Here is a 13,768-nt window from a genome sequence, read left to right as displayed (position 1 = left end):
TTTGGGGCACAGGGGATTGCCAGGGATAAGATTACTCAGCGGGCAATGAAAGTCTCACGTGGTGGGCACCAAAAGGTGATGAGAGTGATAACAACAAAGTCAGTGAGGAAGGAAATGTCAGTGACAGCGCCAGGAACCCAGACAGGAAATCCATCCCGGACATCCAGAACACCTGTGGACATCTGTCTTCCAGGCTCATCTTCTGCCAGCTCATGGCAGAAGATGGCAGCCCTGCCTCCGGAGTACAGGCAGTCAGACACTTCCAACAGGCTGCAGATCGACCCTCCAATCCCCCCAGCTTCCTCCCCACCGTGCCCTCTGGTGTGCTTGTTTCTGCACTTTTCCCCAGTCCTCCCTGCTTGGATCTTTTTGGGGAGAGCTGTGTCAGCTCCGAACGAAAAGGTGAGTGCATCTCTGTGCTGGCGTCTGGTGGTTTTTCCCTGTGTGTGTGGTTTCTTTTTTCCCCCTAAGTTGACTATTATCATTTTTCTTTTTTTCTTTCTTGTCTGAATGGTACCACTAATGCGGTGAGAGAGAAAAAAAAAAAACAGCCAAAACCCATTAAAATATAACAGCAAAATAACTCAAGGCTCAGAATGCAGAGGTGGCTTAAAGGAGTCCCCCTTCCCTTTCTAATCAAGTCCCTTATTCAGCCACCTTCCCCAACAAACTGGTCCCTTCCCTCGCTATCCTTGGATGTTTTTATTTTTCCCATTTGATCGCCTAGATTCTTACCTTCTCGTCCCTTTCCTTCCACTGCCTCATCCTTCTCTCCATCCCTCCTTCCTAAAAGATTTTACTTCACAGCCTGTTTTTCCTTTCAGTCACTTTATAAGCTATTGTTACAGGGTCCACGTACTATTAATTTTCAACAAGAGCAACATCCTGAGGACATGATAAAGATGGTGATGAATGACAAAAGACCAAGGGAAGCAGAAGATCAACCATTCCTCCTCTTGGCACCCGCCAGCCCAGAGGGACCAGATGATGCAAGACAAGCAAACAGCAGGAAAGGGGACAGAGAGCCCTGCTGGGGGAGCAGAGAGCACAGGGCTCAGGGACGTCAAGGAGGACGGAGAAAACTGCTATGGAGTTGCTCGGTAGCTCTACACAGGTCATTAAACTCTGTAAGCCTCATCTGTAAAATGGTCATCTTGAGTTCTACCTGTCTCTTAACCTTGGCAAAGATCCAGTGAATGGTATGTGGGAGAGTTTAGTGTAACTATGAAAATACTAGACAAAATAAAGTGGTTGTTATTGTTACTGTGGAATCTCTTTGGAGGAAAACATAGGTATTTCCTCATCCTGGTGGCCTCAGAGTCAACAGATGACCTTGTACATGGCAGTGGTCCTTGGATGGTTATTGAATATATGATAATTGAACTGAATTATCACATGTTTAATGGAACCACCCTACATGTTTTATTTCAATGACAGTCATTTCTTCTACCTCTCATGATTACTCAACCAAAAAAATAAATCAAAAAATAAAATAAAGAATGGCACTGCCCTATATGAAATATCTCCTATGCAACCATTAAAAATTACCTGTTTGATGAGTTTGCATAGCCTGAAAAAGTATGCTTATTATCTTGTTGTTTTAAAAGCAAGATACAAAATATACTTGGTATGAGTCCAGTTATTTGTGTTGTGCTATATATTCCAAGTATTAATATCTAAAATATTAAAACTCTAAAATATTATGACTTCCAATTTTGATAGCAGTTATTTCTGGGTTGTGAAATTATAGTGTGTGTGTGTGTATGTGTATTGTTTAGTCTCTAAGTTGTGTCTGACTCTTTTGCAACCCCATGGACTGTAGCCCACCAGGCTCCCCTGTCCATGGGATTTCACAGGCAAGAATACTGGAGTGAGTTGCCATTTCCTTCTTTTATATACATATACATATACATATATATAAATACATACATACCATTATATATACACTATAGTATGTATTATATATCGTATAGGCCATATATTACATACACACACACACACACACACATATTGCTGTTTAAAAGTCTTCAACACTGATTTTGTAAGATTTTAATAGTTTAAAGAAAGTATAGGTTTTGAATGGCCGTTCCTGGATCTCGGCCGGGGAGCCGAGGGATAGTCTGGGCTGCCGGGCGCAGTCGGTCAGCGCCTGGGCTGGGCGGAGGCGCCGCGGTACCATGAGGCGCCGGTATTTAAGAGATTATGGCATCTGAAACCCACAATGTTAAAAAACGCAACTTTTGTAATCATACTGAGGATCATTCCATTGATCTTCCTAGAAAAAGGATCTCTAATTTCACTAATAAGAACATGAAGGAGGTTAAGAAATCTCCAAAACAGTTGGCTACTTACATAACTAGAACAGTTGGACAAGCTGTGAAAAGCCCAGGTAAACTACGTAAGGTGATCTATAGAAGAAAGAAAGTTCATCATCCTATTCAAAATCCTTGTTACAGAAAAAAGCAGTCCCCTAAAAGTGGGGGCTGTGTCATGGCAAATAAAGAAAATGAACTGGCTTGTGCAGGCCACCTCCCTGAAAAATTACGGCCTGATAGCCGAACATATTTGATTAACACCAGTGATTCTGGTTCTTCACAGACAGAAAGCCCATCATCAAAATATAGTGGCTTTTTTTCTGAGGTTTCTCAGGACCATGAAACAATGGCACAGGTTTTGTTCAGCAGGAACTTGAGATTGAATGTAGCTTTAACTTTCTGGAGAAAGAGAAGTATTAGTGAACTTGTAGCATATTTAGTAAGGATAGAGGACCTTGGGGTTGTGGTGGATTGCCTTCCCGTGCTCACCAATAGTTTACAGGAGGAAAAACAGTATATCTCACTTGGCTGCTGTATAGATTTGTTGCCTCTAGTAAAGTCACTACTTAAAAGCAGATTTGAAGAATATATAATAGTTGGTTTAAACTGGCTTCAAGCAGTCATTAAAAGGTGGTGGTCAGAACTATCATCCAAAACAGAAATTATGAACGATGGAAATATTCAGATTTTAAAACAGCAATTAAGTGGGTTGTGGGAACAGGAAAACCATCTTACTTTGGTTCCAGGATATACTGGTAATATAGCCAAGGATGTAGATGCTTATTTATTACAGTTGCATTGAAAGACTTCATCTATAGCATTTGGCTATTCAAAACATCCTTGGACGATATGATTTCCCCAGAAATATCTCATCTGAGAACTGTGAACTATGGAAGAAATCAAAACCATTTTTTCCTTTAAAGAGAAACATATGTTGAAACCACTAATGAAATGCTACCGATCTACTTCACATTGAAGTGGAAGAAGATCCAAAAGGAGCAGCTTCAGCTCCAATGAGGTGAAAGTGCACTACGAAGATTGTTCACCTTTGCTGCGTTTGGTATGTATATGGTTATTTGGTAACATTGTTTAAGAACTACTGGGTCTTAATGCAATCCTGCATAAGAATATAATTTATACTATGTGAAAAATAAGACAGGACTTATTACTAGGAATCACAGAGACCAATCATCATTACTTTTTTTTAAGATTGTGTTTTATAAGAAAACACTTAAATGTGTGCAGCTACTATTTTCTTATGTTGAAAAGACTTTGAAAGTTTAAACCATTATAGCAAATAATCAGTACTAAAAGTTTTTTGTTCGCACTGAGATACTGTATATGCAAAATGCCTTAATTATTAATAAGCCAATGTGTATGATACCAATATCTGTTTAAGAAAATTAAAAGCAAACATGCTTCTGGCATGATAAAATCATGGAATTAAATCAGGGGTTTCCATTCATGTAGAATGTTGTTAAAACTTATTCTACACCATTCTTAAAACTTGAGAATATTTTTAGTATCTCTGATTTTTCTTTCTTTCTTTTTTTTTTTTTTTTGCCAGAATCATGTCATGTATGTATGTATGTGTTACTCCTATATATAAGAAAAAGGCAAATCTGTATTTGTATGAATGCTTAACTGGAAATGTCTATGGAATTGACTAATTTATATTCACTTTTTATTGTATATAGATTTCTGATATATTCACTTCTGTATCATTTAAGTTTTCTTCATTTGAGTAAATTGACTAAATATTTCTAAAAAAAAAAAAAGTATAAGATATTGTATTAAACAAAGATTACAATGGTTGGGAGCAACTTTGGATACCCTCTCCCCACTCCCACCTTACCAGCAGTATTGAGTTCTTCTAAGACAATTAGCGAATGTAGGAATAGGAAACCCATAGGACATCAATAGCATATGAGTTACTTTATCTTCACACCTATATCCCAGTGCCTCCATTCTCTCATATACCAACAGCGTCATCGTTCCAGGCAGAAAACTTGGGAATTTCATGTTAGTGAGCCCAAAGATGGGTTTCCATGGAGGAGCAGCCATAGGAAGAAGAAGGTGGCCACATTCATAACTCACCTGAACTTCCCAGGGTCTTCTTTCCATCATCTAGTAGTGAAGGTCTACAGGCAGTAATTCATTTTCACTTCTCCTTTAAGGAGTTGTGCTCAGTGAGGCAGGTTTAACCAGGTGTTTTAACCAGTGCAGTGTTGACAGAGCCAACACATCAAAGCCTTGGTGGAATTGTGCAAAAGAAGCATAACCTAGGTAGAAGATATTACCTGGTAATGGACAAGGAGGAGGTAGAGTTTATGAAAAACACCACCTTTCTGGGCAGAATCCATATTTCTATGTACTCATTGCTCTTCTAAAATATATATCTATACAAATGCTGACTCACTCAATACCAAGCTTCCCACATTCCCATAGACATTGGGGAAGCTCCCTCATACTTGCTTTATACTTTTATGTACCAAAGGCTTAAATACTCTTCAACTAACCATCTTGGTCCCATTAATTGTTGGAAGGGAGTTTTTGTCTGCTTGTCTAGGACTTTTCCTGTGTTAGGTGAGGTATACCAAAGGTTTCTCCTTCAAGAAAAGTAAACAAATCTATCCTCCCAAGGAGAAAGGTTAAGTACTTAAAACCTTCCAGATACTGTGGAGTCAATCAGAAGGAACCACATGTAAAATGCAAAATCATGGTCAGAAAGTAGGTCTTCTGTGAAGCTATGGCTTGAAATTTAATTCAACTACTTAATGGGAAACTAGCAATTAGAAAAATGAAGCAAGAACTCAGAAGATGAAGAGAAATTTCTTGGATTTCAAAACTGAACCTATTCCCCTGAGGTAGAATCTACACAGAGAAAATTTCATTATTAGACCTGCCTTTTCTGGAATTCCATCACTGGAAGATAATTTTTCAAGCATCTAAACAAAAATGTGCCTTTTTTTCTGAGGAAACGTATTGGCTCCTGATTCATATCTTTTAACCAGAAGAACACCTCCAAACAAGAGAATCTCAGGTAATATCCTTTGGTGCATGTAGGCATTTTACAAAATTTAAGTTTCTAAAAGAACTTTGGAAAGGGTACATGATTTGTAATATGGTCCTAAGAGTTTTCCTAGGGCTTTAATTTCCATGGCACAGTTTTGTCTGATATGATTGCATCCCATTGGACACCACACTTCACCTGATCCTCTTCTAATTCTGAATTAATGCATAGGCAGTCAAGCAAAAATCCCATGCCAGAATCCCAATGGCATGTGTGTGTGTGTGTGTGTGTGTGTGTGAGTGTGTGCGTGAGTGTGTGTGTGTTAGTCTCTCAGTTGTGTCTGAATCTTTGCAACCCCATGGATTATAGCCCACCAGCTTCCTTGGTCCATGGGATTCTTTAGGCAAGAATATTGGAGTGGGTATACATTTCCTTCTCCAGGGGATCTTTTCAAGCCAGAGACTGAACCCGAGTCTCCCAAATCTCCTCAGGCAGATTCTTTACTGTCTGAGCCATCAGGAAAGCCTGTATATAAATATATATATATATATATATACACACACACACACACACACACACACACACGCACACATACAATTCCTGGTGTGTTATTTTTATTCCATACTATTACCTGGGTTCACTCAGCTCTCACTAATACCCAAGCCATTTATCTTAGCTTGGACTGCAAAAAAAAATTTTTTTAAGTGTATAAGCTTTCGAATTTTGGTTGAATACTGCTCCCTGGACACGTCTGAACTTTCAAAATAAATCTTTCTTTTTGATGTTGGGTCACTGAGTGCCTCATACCTTTCCTGCAGTGCCATTTATCTTCACCAATGTATTTTCTCATTGGCTGGATAAATACATATATGTTTTCTTGTTTTATTCACCTTGCAGTAGAGGGGGAAAAAATGAACTCTGACAATATAACTTGGTTATTCCTCTTCTGCCTCAGTCCCAGGAAGAAAAGTAACACAGAGAATGTCAAAACCTGGAGAATGCCTGAAGTGCAAAGACTTTTATAACTCACTTTCACAACATAAACCACTTTGAGAAACTTCCAGAATGGCAAGCACAATAGTAAATCGACAGTGCCATCTGCCAAATGGCCTGGAGACGCAGAGAACCGATGGGCTCATTAATTATGGATGACAATCAGAGTCAATTTGACTTCATTATGGGCCAAGAAGAGGAGATCATTGAGGAGCTTGTTCTTAATGGGCCTCAGCGTAACGAGGAGTATACGGGGGTGGGGGAGTCCATCTCCCCACCTCCTCTCATCCATCTCTTTGAGAGCAGCACTGTGATCAGAACTACATGAAGTGTCTAAATAATTTAGGCAAAAGTCAAATGTTGGGAGGCCCTGAGTTCCCAAAACCTAATATCTGTCTGTGTGACTCACAGATCACCCATGATTGTACTGTCCTCGGGCATGGAAGGGAGATTGGTCAGCCAAAACTGGGTTTCTTCAAAAATTTTTACCTGTTTTTGTGCCCCCTCTTTAGGCCATGATGCCTGACATTCTCCTTGAAGAGAAGACATGCCATGGCATATAGCTTCCAGGCTACGCTGAGGCTCTCCATCTTGCGCGCTCTGCTTCTGGGCCCTTCACCCACTCCTTGCGAGCGGCCTCTATTTATCAGAGCACAGACTGTAGAAAAGGAATGAAGCTGGGTACCACAACGGATTGAACCTGCAGGGGGCTTTCAGGAGGTAGGATGTAATTACTGCACTTGGATTGCAGCCAGAGCCAGCACTCCTGTGCTCACTCTGCCTCTTTGTGTTTCTCTAGCACCTTCTCTAGCATAACGCACGGCCGTCCTCCCACCTGAGCTTCAGAAGAACATCTGAGCTTCTCCAGCAGCTTCCCTTTTAAACAATTCAATTCAACTGAACAAAACGGAGGCTATGATATCCCCAGAGATGTGCAAATCTTTCTGGTAGTAATAAGAAAGTCTAAAGTATAACCTACGTGGTCAAGAAATTCAGCCTCTTAGTGGAAGCAAAATGTAAACCAAAGGCACAATTAGAGAGCAGCAGAAAGTATACACAAGTACAAAAATAAGGGGCTACAAGACAATGTTATTGTTATAGCTAGATAGGAAAGGAACACTCTTTCCTTGGTTACAGGGGACATAAAAACTCATCTTGAAGTTAGGTAATTTGTTATTGGTCATACCTGGACACTGAAAAATAACTTGAGGGACTTCCCTTGTGGTCTAGTGGTTATGAATCCACCTTGCAATGCAGCAGATGTGGGTTCCCTGGTCAGGGAACCAAGATCCCACATGCCTATTGTTGTTGTTTAGTCGCTAAGTCATGTCTGACTCTTTGCAACCGCATGGACTGCAGCACACTAGGCTTCCATGTTCTTCACCATCTCCTGGGCTCTAAAACAAAGGCAGTTAGTACCTCTGTTTGTAAGATAGGCAGAAAGAGACGGATGGTGACCATCTCTAATTCTATATGCTAATAGTATGATGAGTATGTCTTATGGTTTACTTGAGTTTAGATAACCTCTTCAACATGACAAAACTAGTAATAGTCGGCTTAGTATGTAAACCCATATCTTTTCACTCTACATTCCAAATTCTACTATTTGATGTTGCCTGCCCATGGATGGAGGAGCCTGGTAGGCTGCAGTCCTTGGGGTCGCTAAGAGTCGGACATGACTGAGCGACTTCACTTTCACTTTTCACTTTCATGCATTGGAGAAGGAAATGGCAACCCACTTCAGTATTCTTGCCTGGAGAATCCCAGGGATGGGGGAGCCTAGTGGGCTGCCATCTATGGGGTCGCACAGAGTCGGACACGACTGAGGCGACTTAGCAATAGCAGCAGCAGTAGTCCAAGGTTGAGGCAATATTGAAAGACAATGAGTATCTCTGCATCCACTAAATCATGCCTTCTGATTCACAACCACTCCTTCAGTCCTGGTGCAGTAGAAACACCAAGCATCTGTTTACTGTGATCACACGCTACCTGCTAGATGCAGCAGGAAATATACCGTGACTCTGAAGAGTGAACATGAAGCAGACTGACTTTGAGCTAATGAGCTACTTGACAGGAATGTGAGTCCAGGATCTGAAGCCAGAGACAGCTAGATTTTACTGAATAAAATACTAAGCCGACGTTGAAATGGGAGGATGGAAACCAAGAAGAGAGGAAGATTGCCAGTGGAGTCTAGGGGCTGAATAGAGTAAAGGCAGACGGGGACTGTAGCCCGCCAGGCTCCTCCGTCCATGGGATTCTCCAGACAAGAACACTGGAGTGCGTTGCCATCCCCTTCTCCAGGGAATATTGGGACCCTGGGATCGAAGCTGGGTCTCCAATATTGCAGGCAGGTTCTTAACTGTCTGAGCCGTTGAACTTCACCACTTGCTATCTGTGTGACCCTGAGTAACTAATGAACTTCTCTGTGCCTCAACTCCTCTAGGTGTAAAATTGGGCTAAAAATAGTACCTGCATCAGAGGAATGTATGAGAAATTAAACAAGAAAGTCTTCACTTAGTGTTTGGCATATGATAAGCAGTTAATAAGCATTAGCTAATTTTTGTCATTTTATTACTGTTGTTTATTCCTATTTTTCAACATCATTAGTGTAGAAAAGAGCAAAGTTTTCCTCTCAGAAGCCTATTATCTTTTAAAACTGAAATATCCAGCTAGAGACCCAGTCAATGACAGTGAATGTGCGGTCTTCCTAAACTAGGAAGCGTCTAGAATCTATCATATTCAGAGCATATTCAGAGCAGAGGTTGCAAATATTTCAACTGGCATGTCAAATATTAACAGCCTGTGTTTGAATATGTGAATATGTTCATTCAGTTCTGGAAAAGATGTCATCTCCATATCAAGGGATTAAAATCATTGTTTGAATGTTTCCTCTAAGCTGAGATATCTTTCACATTATAGGATTCTCTATTATTAATCATTTTCTTTAATATCTTAATAATGTGATAGGAAAATCAAATTAGGCTGGTAGAAATTTCCCATCAAACTGTATTAACTTGGTCTAGTAGAGACTTCAGTTTTCTTGCTAATGAGAATACTCTCAGCCAGTTTTGTGTGCACAGTGCATGGATCAGACAAGCTCCTCCTTTTTTCTGGAGGATCTGTCAGAATCATCTTGCACTCTTTCCCCTTTGTTGTCGTTTATAGCCAATCAGTTTCCAGTGTTGGTCAGTTCTGCCTTTGTATCAACTTCCCCTTCTCTGTTCTCAACTGCATAGACCCTCACTAAATCCTGTCCAGAGGATCTTAGCCTCCAACAATGGCCCCTACCTTGTCTATTAACACTGTCACTGGTCTATGATTTCACCATATTGACATATCAAAGGCGTGTCTCTGAATAGGGCTTCCCCGGTGGCTCAGTGGTAAAGAATCTGCCTGCCAAGCAGGAGATTTTTGGAAATGCTCTCCTAACCAGCTTAAGGGATATACAGATGCCAAAACATCTAGTTTGAGTGCTCATAAGGAAGAATAGGGGTTTCCCAGATGGCTCAGCAGTAAAGAATCCACTTGCCAATGCAGGAGACGCAGGAAACCTGGGTTTGATCCCTGGGTAAAGAGGATCTGGAAAAGGAAATAGCAGCCCACTCCAGAATTCTCGCCTGGAGAATCCCATGAACAGAGGAGCCTGGCAGGCTACAGTCTGTGGGGTTGCAAGGAGTCAGACACGACTGAGCGACTAATCAACAATGACAACACGTCTCTAATTATGGCTTTTCCATGTTCGTGTTTAATTTTTATTTTTATCCTTAACTGGCCTTATCAAGCTGCTGAAAAATAATCACCACCTTTAATTGCTTATGTGTTTCAGATACCATCCTGTGTATCTTGTATGTAATAACTTACTCAATCTGCCAGCACACTTTTGTAGTCATCGTTATTACAACATCTATTTTACAGAGAAAGCATTGAGTCCCAAGTAATTTGCTCAAGGTCACACAGCTACCAAAATGGCAGAACAAGCTTCAACCCCAGCATTCTGGCTCCAAAGCATATACTTTTAATCATGGTCAATATATCATCTTTATTTAAATGGGTGGAAATTTTAAAAAAATGAAATTCTGAAACATGTTACAACACAGATGAACCTTAAAAGGAATATTATAATAAAATAAACTAGCCACAAAATGACAAATATGGCATGATTTCATTTATGGGAGGTCAGGGGGCTTCCCAGGTGGTAAAGAACTCACTTGCCAAGGCAGGAGATGTAAGAGATGAGCGTTCGATTCTTGGTTCAGGAAGAACCCCTGGAGGAGGGCATGGCAACCCACCCGTCTTCCTCCCTGGAGAACACCATGGACAGAGGAGCCCAGCGGGCTACAGTCGATGGGATTGCAAAGAGTCGGACACGACAGAGGCAACTTAGTGCACAGCACAGATTCACAGAGACAGAAAGTAGAAGGGTGCTATCTGGGGGCTGCGAAGAGAGGAGAATAGGGGAGCTATTGCTTAATGGGTATAGAGCTTCAGTTTGCAAAGATGAAAATTTCTGGAGATGGATGATGGGATGACAGTTTCACAACAACGAGAATATGCTTAGTGCCACAGAACTGTACGCTTCAAATGGTTAAAAGGTAGATGTTATGCTATATATATATTACCACTGTATGTTAATCAATTGATCCGTTAGTTTTTTGAAACGCATAGAAAGAATAAGTGAACAAATTAACAGACTAATTAATTAATGAGAACATAGATTTTAGAGTCAATAGCAACCAGCCCGACAGCTGACCTAAGACCTTCCCTTTGCATCCAATTTCATCATACAATTCAAGCTGATGCAGGAGATGCAGGTTTCATCCCTGGATTGGGAAGATTCCCTGGAGGAGGAAATGGCAAAGCACTTGAAAATCACCTTCAAGTAATGCCTGTTTGAGGATATGGACTCTTTATTTTTAACCAACTAAATTGATTCATTTTTTTTTCTTCAGTTAGAAATCTTCAGGGTTTTTTTTTTCCATTTCCAATGCTTAGCTCATCAACTTTTCTCAGCTTTTCCCTTTCCCTGACACTTGGCACCTCTATTGCTATAATGGAAACACAGAGTAAATGAGTTGTACTTGCAATTTACAAAGCCCACAGGAAGAGCAAGAGACTCCCAGAATCAGAGGTTGTAAGCAATAACGTGTCAATATATCTTATTCTTATAAATGGCATATATTCATCAAACTGGTAAAGAGCTCTCTTTTATTACCTTTCTACCTTAAATAATAAAGATTCATTTCTGAGAGAGAGCATCCAATAAACACATGACTCCAAAACAGCTCTGTGTGATCAAACTCTAAATTTAAACTCCATAAAATTTCTTAAGGGCAGCTTCCCTGACCTGAGCAGAGGGCATGAGGAGGCAGAAAGCACATGGAATCAAAATATAAGATATTCTCTCAGGATACAAGAGAATAAACTATAGAATGAATTATAATAAATTCTTAGCAGTGTCTGGTAAAGATGTGTGCAATAAAAGTTACCTCCTGAAAGAGTTTGTGAAGGTAGTATTATTTTGCTAAGAGAAATCATCAGTGAAACAATTTGGGTCTGGAATTTTCTTTGTGGGATAATAAGTTTAATCATTTAAACAGCTTATAAGGCTGTTAAGATTTTCTGTTTCACCTTGTACCATTGTATTACATCATCTTGTATACTATTTTTCAAAATATTAGTTTCCTTCAACTAAGTTATTTAATTTAATGACATTTAGTTGTTCATAGTATTCCTTTATTTTTCATTATTATATGACATATTTATATATAGTATTGTTGTGCCCTCCTCCAAGGGATCTTCCCCATCCAGGGATGGAACTCGTGTCTCTTATGTCTCCTGCATTGGCAGGCACATTCTTTTTTTATTTTTTTTATTTTTTTTATTTTTAAACTTTACAATATTGTATTGGTTCTGCCATATATCGAAATGAACCCACCACAGGCATATATGTGTTCCCCATCCTGAACCCTTCTCCCTCCTCCCTCCCCATACCATCCCTCTGGGTCATCCTAGTGCACCAGCCCCAAGCATCCAGTATCGTGCATCGAACCTGGACTGGCAACTCGTTTCATATATGATATTATGCATATTTCAATGCCATTCTCCCAAATCATCTCACCCTCTCCCTCTCCCACAGAGTCCAAAAGACTGTTCTATACATCAGTGTCTCTTTTGCTGTCTCGTATACAGGGTTATTGTTACCATCTTTCTAAATTCCATATATATGTGTTAGTATACTGTATTTGTGTTTTTCTTTCTGGCTTACTTCACTCTGTATAATAGGCTCCAGTTTCATCCACCTCATTAGAACTGATTCAAATGTATTCTTTTTAATGGCTGAGTAATACTCCATTGTGTATATGTACCACTGCTTTCTTATCCATTCATCTGCTGATGGACATCTAGGTTGCTTCCATGTCCTGGCTATTATAAACAGTGCTGCGGTGAACACTGGGGTACACGTGTGTCTTTCAATTCTGGTTTCCTCAGTGTGTATGCCCAGCAGTGGGATTGCTGGATCATAAGGCAGTTCTATTTCCAATTTTTTAAGGAATCTCCACACTGTTCTCCATAGTGGCTGTATTAGTTTGCATTCCCACCAACAGTGTAAGAGGGTTCCCTTTTCTCCACACCCTCTCCAGCATTTATTATTTGTAGACTTTTGGATCGCAGCCATTCTGACTGGTGTGAAATGGTACCTCATAGTGGTTTTGATTTGCATTTCTCTGATAATGAGTGATGTTGAGCATCTTTTCATGTGTTTGTTAGCCATCTGTATGTCTTCTTTGGAGAAATGTCTATTTAGTTCTTTGGCCCATTTTTTGATTGGGTCATTTATTTTTCTGGAATTGAGCTGTAGGAGTTGCTTGTATATTTTTGAGATTAGTTGTTTGTCAGTTGCTTCATTTGCTATTATTTTCTCCCATTCTGAAGGCTGTCTTTTCACCTTGCTTATAGTTTCCTTTGCTGTGCAGAGGTTTTAAGTTTAATTAGGTCCCATTTGTTTATTTTTGCTTTTATTTCCAATATTCTGGGAGGTGGGTCATAGAGGATCCTGCTGTGATGTATGTCGGAGAGTGTTTTGCCTATGTTCTTGTCTAGGAGTTTTATAGTTTCTGGTCTTACATTGAGATCTTTAATCCATTTTGAGTTTATTTTTGTGTATGGTGTTAGAAAGTGGTCTAGTTTCATTCTTTTACAAGTGGTTGACCAGTTTTGCCAGCATTACTTGTTAAAGAGATTGTCTTTAATCCATTGTATATTCTTGCCTCCTTTGTCAAAGATAAGGTGTCCATAGGTGCGTGGATTTATCTCTGGGCTTTCTATTCTGTTCCATTGATCTATATTTCTGTCTTTGTGCCAGTACCATACTGTCTTGATGGCTGTGGCTTTGTAGTAGAGCCTGAAGTCAGGCAGGTTGATTCCTCCAGTTCCATTCTTCTTTCTC

At 40.0% G+C, this 13,768-nt stretch overlaps 1 protein-coding gene across 1 annotated transcript; it reads left to right on the top strand.

The window, feature by feature from the left end:
- The first annotated feature begins 2,070 nt into the window (after positions 1 to 2,070).
- LOC784488 (KATNB1-like protein 1) lies at positions 2,071 to 4,042 on the top strand. Its single transcript, XM_059883067.1, has one exon. It carries the CDS (start codon positions 2,203 to 2,205, stop codon positions 3,115 to 3,117), a length of 915 nt encoding a protein of 304 aa, XP_059739050.1. The 5' UTR covers positions 2,071 to 2,202; the 3' UTR covers positions 3,118 to 4,042.
- The last annotated feature ends 9,726 nt before the right edge of the window (positions 4,043 to 13,768 follow it).

Source organism: Bos taurus, chromosome 29 (assembly GCF_002263795.3).
Source record: "Bos taurus isolate L1 Dominette 01449 registration number 42190680 breed Hereford chromosome 29, ARS-UCD2.0, whole genome shotgun sequence".
In the NCBI taxonomy this organism is placed as follows: Eukaryota; Metazoa; Chordata; class Mammalia; order Artiodactyla; family Bovidae; genus Bos; species Bos taurus.
This window is presented reverse-complemented; position numbering and strand designations above follow the sequence as displayed.